We start from the raw sequence: 14,231 nt of genomic DNA, 5'->3' as shown, positions 1-14,231 counted from the left end.
CTTTCCCCCATTACCACTTTCAATCATCTAGCAATATGCTTGGGAATTATCTTGTTAAGTACCTTGCCTCTCTGTTTCTCATTCCACCCAACGTAACATTCCTTAAATCCCTCCTCTTTGTGATCATCCTTGAGATGATCTCTTTTAACTTAGCAATAACTTTCTGCTTACTCTTCTGTATAATTCATTTGACATTGTTTGCCATTTTATAATGGTGCAATATAAAGACAAATTGCATCAAAAATAATTAGCAAGACTGGGTTGATGCAGAGGGGTCCAGTATAAACAGTAACTAAATTTATTGATCATGGAAAGATTCCTTGGATGAAATGGATTGCTTAGCACAATTATATAGTCCAGATTTTGATTTTGTTATAATAAGGCTAAGGGAAGCCCTGCTGTGCTGTAATTCCATAAATTGGTATATTGTTCCTGCATGGAAGATGACTTTGAGTTGGATGATTCTCTACAAAAGTAATGCAGTTAATTCTGTTCTCCAGAGAGAAGACGCAAGAGACTGCAGATGCTGGAATCTCGAGAAACACATAAAGCAGTAGAGGAACTCAGCAGGTCAGGAAGTATCAATGCACGAAAATGGACAGCTGACATTTTGGGTCAAGACATTTCATCTGTCTCAACCTGAAATGTCAACTGTCCATTTCTCTGCATAGATTCTGCCTGACCCATTGAGTTCTTCTAGTGCTTATTGTGTTGAATCCTATTCTTCAGCTCTTTCCCAATAGCTCTACAATTTTACTTCCTTTGCTGCCTATGTAATTCCTTTTTGAAAATAACGATTGAACCTACTTCCATCACCTCCTCAGGCAGTGAATTCCAGATTAAGACTGCATGTCACACTAGTCCTTTTCCCTATCTATTTAAACCCATGATCTTTTGTTCTTCAGCCTTCCACTAAAGAGAGACTGCTTCCACTTCATGCATTTTGCTGTTACTGCAGATACATTTGAACCTAGGCCTCTGACAAATTTAGTGTTGAAGTTAAAATGAGTGGCCACCCCTATCCTGTTCAGACACTGAGGTGTAAGGACTGTTGTCAGAGTAAATCTTATCTACCATGAGATGCTTAGACATATTTTAAAGCCGGTTTTCCACGGTGGTGAGCATTCATTTTTTAAAATGTTCATGCCTGCCTTCTGATTGTGCGAAATATAAGAAGCTTGTATTCATAAGAACTGTAAATAACTGGCAGTTTTACTTTCGAGTTGGTTCCCATTGTTAAATGTTGTTACCAAGTTAGCCCTCCTGAACAGTAGGTGCATTATGGCAATTTACTGACTCTCAAATGTAAAAAGCTTGAAGTACTGTAGACAAAACTGATGAAAATAGAGAGCCGAGCAACACACACAAAATGCTGGAGGAACTCAACAGGCCAGACTGCGTCTATGGAAAAGAGTACAGTCGACATTTTGGGCCAGGACCCTTCAGTAGGACTGGAGACAAAAAAAAAAGATGAGGGGTAGAGTTAAACCTTTTTTGCTTACAGGTGTTTTTCTCCTGTCCTGCTGAAGGCTATCAGTTGAAACCTCGGCTGTACTCTGTTCCGTAGGTGCTGCCTGGCCTGCTGAGTTCCTTCAGCATTTTGTGTGTGTTGCTTGGGTTTCCAGCATTTGCAGATTTTCTCTTGTTAGTAAAAGAGAGCCCATCTATTACTTCAAGATCTAACTGAAATATAGCACTAAGAAAGGAGGGTGTTATTCAAAATGGATGAATTGGAATCCATGATTAGTTTTTTTTAATTAAGTGCAATCGTGCAATCAAGTCAACTAGTTCCCAAGGAGAACTCTGATAGGCCAATCAGATGGTCCACTGCTGCTCAGCGATAGAACACAAAAAAAAATCATATGTACAATTAAGAGATATTAAAAAATAGTAGGAATACTGGAGTCATGATGATCATGATGAAGTCTGCTGGAGAGAGACAATTATACACATGCTGTCCTCCATAATTCAAAGAGATTGAAGGATAAGGTTGCAGGGTGACAAAACGAGGCAGGAGCACTTGGAACTAAAAACTAATCCCTACCAGGAGAAAACAGCACCAGTTCTTAGATAAATTCAGAAAACTTTAAAATTTGAACACAGACAAAAATCATACTAACCTCAGATGAATCATTTAATCACGGGATCAAGAGATAATGGGGTTAGTGAAGGGATGAGGCACTGATGGTAAAGATCAGCCATGATATCATTAAATGGCAGAGAAGGGACATAGAGTTAACTCCTTTTTGGTGTAATACCCGAAAATGTTCAATTTCAGTCCATTTCATGTAAAAATGACTTTCAATTGCAAGGTGCCTAAAGCAATTTCATGACATGCTCTCTTCTTATTACCACAACCAGGGAGGAAGCACAGGAGCCTACAGACACACACTCGACATTTTTGAACAGCTCCTTTTCCTCTGCTTTCACTAATCTCTGCACCCAAGGACCTGTAGTTGTGACAGCAGCCCAGCTGTGTGGCAAGACGCTGGCCCCACAACAGAGCTCTGAGATGGGGCCAAGCCCAGCCACGTCTCCACGACTGAGAAAATCCAGTAGCAACATGCAATCTGTATTGTACCAGAGTGATTTGCTAATAATTTTTGTGCAGCATTATGCCAACGGAGCCCGAGTCCTTAACAAACTGCAGACTAACAGCTGCATTACTGGAAGAATGCCAAATACACTGATTAAAGTCATAAGATATAGGAGGAGAATTTAACCATTTGGTCCATCGAATCTGTTCCACCAATTCATCATGGTTGATTCATTTTCCTCTCAGCCCCAATCTCCTGCCGTCTCCCTGTATCCATTCATGCCCTGACCAATCAAGAATCTATCAAACTCTGATTTAAAAATACCCACTGACTTGGCCTCCACAGCCACCTGTGATAACAAATTCTACAAATTCACCACTCTCTCACTAAAGAAATTCCTTCTCACCTCCATTTTAAATAGATGTCCCCCTATTGTGAGGCTCTGTCCTCTGGGCTTAGACTCCCCCACCATTAGAAACATCCTCTCCACATCCACTCTATTGAGACCTTTCAACATTTGATAGGTCTCAATGAGATCACCCCTCATTCTTCTGAATTCCAGTGAGAACAGGCTCAGAGCTGTCAAATGCTCCTCATATCATAAATCTTTCAATCCAGGACTCATTTTAGCAAACCTCCTCTGAAATTACTCCAATGTCAGCACATCCTTTCTTAGATAAGGGGACCAAAACTGGTCATAACACTGAACAGAGGAGAACTTCCAGTAATAGACTAAGACAACTAGCTCCAAAGGGAGCTACATGAGGTCATTCTTACTCTCAGCCATTAGGCTCTATAATGAGTCAACCTATAGCCAGGGAAGTGATGATCCCTTCCTGTTAGACTGTTTGAGGTAACTTATTATTATTTCTTACTTCTCTTCTAATATTTATATATATGTGCACTTGTAATTCCCTGCGACACTGTAATTCCCTTTGGGTTTAATAAAGTATCATCTATCTATCTGTGCGGCCTTACCAGTGCCTTATAAGCCTTAGCTTTCATATTCTAGTCTTCTCGAACTTAATGCTAACATTGCATTTGCCATCCTTACCACAGACTCAACTTGAAAATCAGCCTTTAAGGAATCTCACGAGGACTTCCAAGTCCCTTTGTACCTCAGAATTTTAAATTTTCGCTCCGTTTAGAAAATAGTCTATGCTTTTACTTCTTTTACCAAAGTGCAAGACCATACACTTCACAACACTGTATTCCATCTGCCACTTCTTTGCCCATTCTCTTAATCTGTCTAAGTTTTTCCATAGATACTGCCTGTTGTGCTGGGTTCCTCCAGCATTTTGTATGTGTTGCTAAGTCCTTCTGTAGCCTTTGCTCCCTCAAAACTATCTGGCCCTCCACCTATCTTTGTTTCGTTCATAACCTTAGTCACGAAGTCATCGATTTCATCATCCAAATCATTGACATATACTGTAAAAAGAAGTGATCCCAACGCAGACCCCTGTCACCATCGTCAACCAGGACCAGGAAAGGCTCATTTTATTCCCAGTCTTTGACTCCTGCCAATCAGCCAAAACTCTATCCAGGTTAGCATCTTTCCTGTAATACCATTGGCTCTTGTTAAGCAGCATATTGTCAAAGTGCTTCTGAAAATCCAAGTATACAACATCCACCAATTCTTCTTGTCTATCATGCTTGTTATTTTTTCAATGTATTCCAACAGGTTGTCAGGAAAGGTCTTCCCATAAGGACTTAGGCCTGTTTTATTATGCTCCTTTGTCTTGTGATCTTGTGATATTATGTGCCTTCAAGTACCCTGAAACCACATCCTTAACAATTGGCGCCAACACCTTCCCAACCACTGAGGTCAGATGAACTGGCCTATAATTTTCTTTCTTCTGTCTCTCTCCCTACTTGGAGAGTGGAGTGGCATTTTTGGAATTTTTCAGTCTGCTGGAACCAAGCCAGAATATATTGATTCTTGAAAGATCATTTATAATGCCTTCACAGTCTCTTCAGTCATCTCTTTCAGAAGCCTGGTGTGCAGACCATCTGATCCAGGTGACTATCTACCTTCAGACTTCTCATTTCCAACCATGTTCTCCCTTGTAATGACCACTTCACACTCTTCTGCTGCCTGACACTCAAATTTCTGCCGATTTCTAATGTCTTCCACAGTGAAGACTGATGCAAAATACTTATTCAGTTCATCTGCCATTTCCTTGTCCCTCATTACAACCTCTTCACCATCATACCTGGTGGTCTCACCTCTCTTTTACACTTTATAAATCTGAAAAAACTTTTGGTATCCTATTTAGTATTATTGGCCAGCTTACCTTCATGTTCCATCTTTTTCTTCTTTATTACATTTAGTGGCTTTCTGTTGTTTTTTTAAAAGCCTCCCAATCCTCTAATTTCTCATAATTTTGCTCTATTATACACCCTCTTTGGGTTTTGTATTCGCTTTGACTTCTATTGTCAGCCACAGTTGCATCATCCTGCCTTTAGAATACTTATTTGTCTTTGGGATGTATCTAAACTTCACCTTCCAAATTGCTGCCAGAAACTCCAGCCAATGCTACTTTGCAGTCATCCCTGTTCATGTTCCCTACCAATCGATTTTGGCCAGTTCCTCTTATATGCCTCAAAAATTCCCTTTACTTCACTGTAATACTGATAGATCTGTCTTTAGCTTCTCCTCAAATACCATATTTTGATTACTCCTCCAAGGGTTCCTTTATCTTAGTCCTTCTAATCAATTCTGTTCATTGCACTGCACCCAATCCAGAATACTGATCCCCAAGTGGGCTCAGCCATGCACTCCTCTAAAAAAACATCTCGTAGGCATTCTACAAATTATCCCTCTTGGGATTCAGCACCAGACTGATTTTCCCAATCTACCTGCATATTGAAATCCCTCATGACTATCTCAACATTGTCCTTTCTATTTCCAGTTGTAATTTGTAGACCATATCTTTGCAACTGTTCGTCAGTCTGTGTATAACTCCCATCAGGATCTATGCAACATTCTACCAAGGGAACCTGATTGCTTGACAAACTGCAAACCAGCAGAAGCATTACTGGAAGAATGCCAAATATACTTGCCAAGTATCTTGCCAAGCAGACAAACAGCATACACCCTGCCCTTAAAATTGTGTATTATGGAATGACTATGCTGTCTGTTTTTTTGAAGCTATCACCCGCTCTTATGCAGTGCTAGTCTTTCCTTGTTGCAAATAAAATAAATGTGCTTATGATCCACTCTGTGTTAGTCTCTGCTTGTTGTAAGACGCAGTGAAAAGGTACTCAACAGAACTTGGAATTCCCTCTGAGATCACATGTTTGGGTGCAGGAACAGACCAAAGGGGATTTTTGTGACCACCCGCTCCCGGGGAAATTCCAGCAGAGAAGTGATCACCAAAAATGTAAGTTTGTATTTTTGCTCGGTGTGAGTAGCAAATACCAGACTCTTCCTGTTTCCATTCTATACACTGCAATCTGTGCTACGGTCAATTGAGTGGACCAGTTTCTCTCTCCATGATTCCAATGCTTTCAGCACGGCGACCAGAAACATATGGTTATCAATGATTAAAGCTGTGCGAAAAAAGTGTCAAGGAAAAAAAGAGTAAATAGGTGGGAAACTGGGTTCATAAATTTAATCCCTACTGTATGTGGTAGTGAATGAAGCAAAGAGGAAATACGGTAAGTAGGGTGAGGATGAGAGACCAGAAATTAGTAATAATGGGTCAAGGGGAGCCCTTCCCCATCACAAACAGGGGGACACCAGCATGGTGTATGTTTAACAATTATTGGAAGGGATCTATAGAAGGATTGCAGATAGGGAACCAAGGGGTATATATCGAACTTGGACAGTAGGAGAATTACAGGCCGTGGCAGTCGAACTGCCTGACCAGGAGACAAGTTTGGAAAAAGCTATTGAGAAACTTAAAACTATAGTTTTGTGTCACCAACCTAGAATTCTGGAATTGGAACCCTTATTGAGGGCATTGTTAGACCTCAAATTTGAATTCTATCAGGTTAAGGAACACTGTAATGGTGCCAGGCCAGGACCTACTCCCATGCCGAATGAAGATTTTTAAAAAAGTATGTATGATGCATTACATGTCGCCTTTCCTAAAAAAAAAGGCTATTTGGACTAAGATTAAGGAGATAACAAGACCTGAGTCTCTGTTCCCATCCTGGGGCCCACAGACCCCTTGCTTAATGGTCCATGGCAGAAAAAAGTTTGGGAACCCCTGCTGAAGAAGAATATATACTGAAAATAGTACAGAAAATGGAAGAATATTCAGGACTGCCGAAAGAGCAGGCTATGGGACCTACAATTATTATTATTATCGCAAATGGTCTTCAGCCCGAACTGTCCCAAAATCGGACCTAGTGGAGGTTAGCATAGGAAACCAGGATTTACATCAGACTTCGCAAACACGAGGAAATCTGCAGACGCTGGAATTTCAAGCAACACACATAAAAATTGCTGGTGAACGCAGCAGGCCAGGCAGCATTTCTAGGAAGAGGTACAGTCAAAGTTTTGGGCTGAGACCCTTCGTCAGGACTAACTGAAAGAAGAGATAGTAAGAGATTTGAAAGTGAGAGGGGGAGGGGGAGATCCAAAATGACAGGAGAAGACAGGAGGGGGAGGGATGGTGCCAAGAGCTGGAAAGTTGATTGGCAAAAGGGGATATGAGAGGATCATGGGATGGCAGGCCCAGGGAGAAAGAAAGGGGGGGGGGCGGTGAAGCCCAGAGGATGGGCAAGGAGTATAGTGAGAGGGAAAGAGGGAGAAAAAGGAGAGAGAGAAAAAAAGAATATATATATAATAAATAAATAACCGATGGGGTACGAAGGGGAGGTGGGCATTAACGGAAGTTAAAGAAGTCAATGTTCATGCCATCAGGTTGGAGGCTACCCAGACGGAATGTAAGGTGATGTTCCTCCAACCTGAGTGTGGCTTCATCGTGACAGTAGAGGAGGCCGTGGAAAGACATATCAGAATGGGAATGGGACGTGGAATTAAAATGTGTGGCACTGGGAGATCCTGCTTTCTCTGGCGGACAGAGTGTAGGTATTCAGCGAAATGGTCTCCCAGCTTGTTTTGGGTCTCGCCAATTTATAGAAGGCCGCATCAGGGGCACCGGACGCAGTATATCACCCCAGCCGACTCACAGGTGAAGTGTCGCCTCACCTGGAAGGACTGTCTGGAGCCCTGAAAGGTGGTGAGGGAGGAAGTGTAAGGGCATATGTAGCACTTGTTCTGCTTACAAGGATAAGTGCCAGGAGGGAGATAAATGGGAAGGGATGGGGGGACGAATGGACAAGGGAGTCACGTAGGGAGCGATCCCTGCGGAAAGCAGAGTGGGGAGGGGAGGGAAAGATGTGCTTAGTGGTGGGATCCCGTTGGAGGTGGCAGAAGTTACGGAGAATAATATGTTGGACCTGGATATGGAGAATAATGCGTTGGTCCCTTCCTCCACCATCAATTCTGCTCTCAAACACATCTCTCCCATTTCACACACAGCACTTCTGCTCTCACCCCATCCTCCCGCCACCCCACTAGGAATAGGGTTGCCCTTGTCCTCACCTACCACCCCACCAGCCTTCTATCATTTTAATGGTAAGATTTCTGGTAATGTGCATGGCTACCAGGTCCACCAAATTTCTTGGTGTCACAACGACGAGGATCAGCAACCAGCAGAGTCCTGTCATACTGTACGAGGATGTCCTTGATCTCCTTCTTGGATGCTTCATCTACATATTTCTGGTAGTAAGCCACCAATGTTTTAGAAATGGATTGATGGATAGCATAGATTTGAGCTACGTGACCACCACCCTTCACACGAACTCTGACGTCGACACCAGCAGATCTTTCTTTGCCCAACAGCAGAAGTGGTTCCAGCAGCTTGTACTGTAAAGTCTTTGGCTCAATCTGTTCCAGAGGCCAGCCGTTCACCTTGATGAAGCCATTTCCTCTTTTGCAATGGGCAACAGTAGTTGTTGTTTTCTTTTGCCCAAAAGCCTGAACAGATTGCAAAGGCCCTTTCACAGGCATGTTCCTGGCAGAACGGCAGCAGCTAGAAAGCTAATGTATTTTACAAAATCCAGGGAAACTAGTGAAGGTGGAAGAATCTCATACACCACCATCCGATGGACCACGTGTGCATTTACAGATGGGTTTTATAGAATTATCTCTGTGTGAAGGATATAAATGTGTATTCGTCATTATTGATGTTTTTCATGATGGGTTGAAACATTTCCTTGTGAGAAAGAATGGTGCAGTTACAGTATATAAACAGGGGAGTGGGTATGACTGGAAGAATTGGATCAGCCCATGATTGAATGACAGAGCAGACTCGATGGGCTGAATGGTCTATTTCTGCTCCTATATCTTATGGTCTTATGATATCATCCCTTGGAAACTGTCCTGTGCAGTGGCCGAATATGTTGATCGGGGAACGTGTCACTGCAACTAGAAGATCAAGGCCCCTATCTGTGGAGCAGTGAAGGAGCATATACGGAACGGACAGATTTCAGTCCTCCCTGTCTGTTGAACAGCAGTCATTGGGCACGTAGTTATCAGGCCTACCCCTGCCTGGCGGCCATGTCCCCAGAGTAACAGGGGAATGGAGAGAACCATAGCATTGAAGTGATGCTGTTATCTTGCCTACCTAGATCTCCACATGCAACTCCTGGCATCCACTACATCACCCTCCTCTGGTCTGGCGGCACCAGAGGCCGAGATTCCAGGATATGGGACTGCGAGATTCATATGGTATCAGCTTTGGAGAAAATAGTGTATAGGTCCGTATATGCCTATGATCAAACCCAACAAGTGTTAACCGAGTTGTTGGCAGAACTGATGGCTATTGACACAGTAGCATTATAGAACAGAATTATTTTGGATTTTATTCCATCAGTAAAGGGGGCACTTGTGTTGCTGTACCTGACGGATTAGAAAATATAACTCACTTGGCAAATCACATCCGAGAAGCTACGAAAGAGATTAGGGAAGTGAGGGATCAGTGTTACAACAGACTTGACTGGAAAACTAAACCAAGACTGTTTACAAGAAGGGAGTGAGCAGATCCTATTTTCTAAGGAAGCTGAGATCATTCAACGTGTGCAGCAGGATGTTGGAGATCTTTTACCAGTCTGTTGCAGTGAATGCAGTCTTTTTTGCGGGAAGCAGCATCAGCACTGGTGATGCAAAAAGACTTAATAAACTCACCAAAAAGGCTGGATCTGTCCTGGGCTACAAACCGGACTCTTTTGAGTTGGTGGTGGAGCGGAGGTCACTCAACAAACTGTTATCCATTATGGACTATCTGGCACATGATCTACTGAATAAGCAGCACAGCACCCTTTCAAACAGGCTCATTCAGCTCCACCGTCACAAGGATCGTTACAGAAAATCTTTCCTACCAAATACAATAATCATATACAACAGAAAACAGGAGAACATGCATCATAGTACAATTGTCTCTGCTTTATTATTCTGTACATTATTATTGCACAATGGTAAATCATTATTGTGTATTTTATTATTCTGTACTTTATTATTAGTTAAGTCTGCACACAGCTAGGTGTGTTTTGGGTAAGGCTTTGGAACTGCATCATTGATTTACATTGTGTTGTAGCAGACTGTTTTACTAATAAAGGTTTGTGCAACATTATGCTGGTGGAACCTGAGTCCTTGGCAGACTGCAGACCATCAGATGCATTACTGGAAGAATGCCAAATACTACTGATTCAGCAGGCAACTAGAATACACCCTGTCCTTGAACTTGTTTAAATGAGTGACTAAGCTGTCCGTTTTTACGAAGCTATCACCGGTTCCTGTGTGGTGCTAGTCTTCCCTTACTGCAGGTAAGATAAACACGCTCATGATTGATCCACTCTGAGTTAATTCCTGCTTGTTGTAAGACTTAGCAAAAAGGTGATCGACACCATCTTCTCCCTGGACACCCACTCTTACCTACATCGGCACCTACCTCCCCACTGCTTTGCCCTTCCACCACTAGACTATAACACTGTAAGACCCAGGAGCAGAATTAGGCCATTCTGTCTGTTGAGTCTGCACTGCCATTTGATCATAGCTGATGGAGTTTTCCTCTCAATCCCATTCTCCTGCCTCCTACCTGTAACCTTTACTGTTCCTATTAATCAATAACCTTTTAACCATACCCAAAGTCTTGCCCTCTGCCATGTTCACCAATGAATTCCACAGATTTACCACCTTCTGGGTAAAGAAATTACCCCTCATCTCTGTTTTGAATGGATGTCCTTTATTTTCAGGCTCCTTGTTTAGAGAATAGCCTAAGCCTTTTATACGGCGCACCAAAGTGTGTGACTTCCCTACACTGTATTCCATCGGCCACTTCTTTGCCCATTCTCCTTCTGCAGACCCCATGTTTCCTTAACACAACCTGTCCCTGCACCTGTCTTTGTATTGTCTGCCACAAAGCCATCGATTCCATCATCCAGGTTATTAACATACAGTGTGCAAAGCAGCAGACCCAACCCCTGCTAAACTCCACGTCCCTGGCAGCCACCCAGAAAAGGCCAGTTTATTCCCACTCTTTGTCTCCTGTCAGCCAGTCAATCTTTATCCATGTTATTATATTTTCTGTAATAATTTGGGCTCTTATCTTGTTCAGGAACCTCATTAAAATCCAAGTGAACAACATCCCTTTTGTGTATCGTGCCTGTTAGCTCCTTTAAGAATTCCAACAGATTTGTCAGGCAAGATTTGCCCTCAAGTAAACCATGCTGGCTTTGGCTTATTGTGTTCCCTAAGTACCCTACAGCTTCACCTTAATAACATCTTGACAATCACTGAAGAAGGCTAATTGACATATAATTTCCTGTCTTTTACATCCCCCCCTTTTTAAGAGCAGAGTGATGATATTCCTGTACTTCAGAACCATTCAAGAAACTACCAATACTTGAAAGATCACGACTAAGGCTTCCCCAATCTGTTTAGCTGGCTCATTCAGAACACTGAGGTATTGCCCATCTGGTCCAAGAAACATCTAGCTTCGACATTTCAGCTTCCAAAGCACTTTTTCAAAACAATGACTACGCTCACTTCTGCCCCTGACTGGCAAGGTTCTTTTTCAGTTGGTTCACCATTCCTTTTTTCCCATTAGTACCTCCCCAGTGTCATTTTCCAGTGCTCCAATGCCCACTCTTGACTTAATTTTACTCTTTATATCTCTGAAAAAATCTTTTGGCATCCTCTTTTATGTTATTGTCTAGCGCACCTTCATATTTCATCTTTACTCTCCTTATTGTTTTTTCAGTTGGCTTTGGTTAGTTATTAAAGCTTCCCAATCCTTCAGCTTCCCACTAATTTTTGCAATATTGTATGCCCCCCCTTCTGTTTTTATGCTGCCTTTGACTTCCATTGTCTGCCATGGTTGCCTCATCCTCCCTTTGGAATACTTCTTCATCTTTGGGAATTATCTATCCTGTACCTTCTGAATTGCTGTCAGAAACTCCAGCCATTGCTGCTCTGCTATCATCCCTGCTGGTGTCCCATTCCAATTAACTTTGGCCAGCTCCCCTCTGATGCTTCTCTCATTGCCTTTACTCCACTGCAATACTGATACATTGGAGAGGGTGCAGAAGAGGTTCACCAGGATGCTCTCTGGATTAGAGGCATGTGCTACTGTATAAGGAGAGGTCGGACAAACTTGGGTTGTTTTCTCTGGAGTAGCAAAGGCTGAGGAGAGACCTGATAGAGCCTGATAAGATTACGAGAGGCATAGATGGAGTAGATAGTTGGTATCTTTTTCCTCCAGTGTCAAAATATCTTCTACCAGAGAGCATACATTTGGAGAGATGAAGAATTTCTTTAGACAAAGGAATCAATGCATTTCTTTGCCACAAATGGCTTAGAAACCAAGCTCAGTAGTATTAAACAAACAATAGGAATTCTGCAGGTGCTGGAAATTCAAGCAACACACATCAAAGTTGCTGGTGAACGCAACAGGCCAGGCAGCATCTCTAGGAAGAGGTACAGTCAACGTTTCAGGCTGAGACACTTCCTCCCTTACCACCATTCAGGGCCCGAAACAGTCCTTCCAGGTGAGGCGACACTTCACCCGTGAGTCGACTGGGGTGATATACTGCGTCCGGTCCTCCCGATGTGGCCTTCTATATATTGGCGAGACCCGACGCAGACTGGGAGACCACTTTGCTGAACACCTACGCTTTGTCCGCCAGAGAAAGCAGGATCTCCCAGTGGCCACACATTTTAATTCCACATCCCTTTCCCATTCTAACATGTCTATCCACGGCTTCCTCTACTGTAAAGATGAAGCCACACTCAGGTTGGAGGAACAACACCTTATATTCCATCTGGGTAGCCTCCAACCTGATGGCATGAACATCGACTTCTCTAACTTCCGCTAATGCCCCACCTCCCCCTCGTACCCCATCTGTTATTTATTTTTATACACACATTCCTTCTCTCACTCTCCTTTTTCTCCCTCTGTTCCCCTCACTATACCCCTTGCCCATCCTCTGGGTCCCCCCCCCCTTGTCTTTCTCCCCGGACCTCCTGTCCCATGATCCTCTCATATCCCCTTTGCCAATCACCTGTCCAGCTCTTGGCTCCATCCCTCCCCCTCCTGTCTTCTCCTATCATTTTGGATCTCCCCCTTCCCCTCCCATTTTCAAGTCTCTTACTAACTCTTCCTTCAGTTAGTCCTGACGAAGGGTCTCGGCCTGAAACGTTGACTGTACCTCTTCCTACAGATGCTGCCTGGCCTGCTGCGTTCACCAGAAACTTTGATGTGTGTTGCTTCAGTAGTATTAAGTGTTATTTGGTAACAAATGGCTTAGAAACCAAATGGAGGTTGATAGGTATTGATTAGTAAGGGGTCAAAGGTTATGGAGAGAAAGCAAGAGGATTGAGAGGAAAATGAAAAGACACTGGGACAGGTATGCAGAAAGGAAACTTCAGAGTGAGATGGGTCAAGTGCAGGCAGCTGGGAGAGACTCAGTTGGGGGTTTCGGTGGGGCTGAATACCGTTTTGTTTTCCACTCTCTGATCTTCATTGAGACTATTTCTCATCAGTACATGTTTTATAAACAGCACCTTTCACAGCTGAAGTTCAAAGTCAACTTATTTTCCAAGTATGTTAACCATGTAGCATCTAACGATTCATTTTCTTGTAGGCATGGCAACTCAGCACTTATCCCCAGCCTGGTGTGGGGAATGAGGCCATTTCCAGATGGGAAGGTGTGGAGCAGTGGGGAGAGGTGGTAGGGAGCCCTCCCAGAGGCAGAGGGTGGAGAGCGAGAAGGGGAGTCTGGGACCTCCTGAGGGAGCTCTCCCTCCATTCTCCTCCTTCTCCCTCCTCACCCTACCCTGCTCCCCTCCCTCCCCCACCACTTCCCTCTCCCCTCCCCATCAGATTTGGACAAAACTATAAATCAGTTAAAATAGAAAGGCGGTTGGGAAACAGAAATTAAAATACTTAGCTTTGTATTAGCTCAGTAGTATTAAGTGCTATTTGGTAACTGGAAAGACTTAATATGCACTATTGTGCAAAAGTCTTCGGCAGCCTAACTACAAAAAACTTTTGCTAGCACTGTGCTTGTCACCAGTGCATCCAAAACCAAACACTTACCACATCCTCACATAATTTTCAAGAGTTTAAGCCAAGATGGGCTAATTATTAACCCCACTAAATGCCACTTCAGGATGTCTAT

The 14,231-nt window shown here is 43.1% G+C and overlaps 1 protein-coding gene across 1 annotated transcript; it reads right to left on the bottom strand.

Annotated features, from left to right (window-relative positions):
- Positions 1-8,121: 8,121 nt before the first annotated feature.
- Positions 8,122-8,562, bottom strand: LOC140209394 (small ribosomal subunit protein uS9-like). Its single transcript, XM_072277646.1, has one exon. The coding sequence runs from the start codon at positions 8,560-8,562 to the stop codon at positions 8,122-8,124; it is 441 nt and encodes a 146-aa protein (XP_072133747.1).
- Between the last annotated feature and the right edge of the window lie 5,669 nt (positions 8,563-14,231).

This window comes from Mobula birostris, chromosome 14, assembly GCF_030028105.1.
Source record: "Mobula birostris isolate sMobBir1 chromosome 14, sMobBir1.hap1, whole genome shotgun sequence".
NCBI classification, from domain to species: Eukaryota; Metazoa; Chordata; class Chondrichthyes; order Myliobatiformes; family Myliobatidae; genus Mobula; species Mobula birostris.
Note: the sequence above shows the minus strand (reverse complement) of the source record. Positions and strands in the feature narration are given on the sequence as shown.

Excerpts from the sequence above, each read along its gene's own strand:
- LOC140209394 (XM_072277646.1), bottom strand. The coding sequence starts at position 8,562 with ATGCCTGTGAAAGGGCCTTTGCAATCTGTTCAGGCTTTTGGGCAAAAG.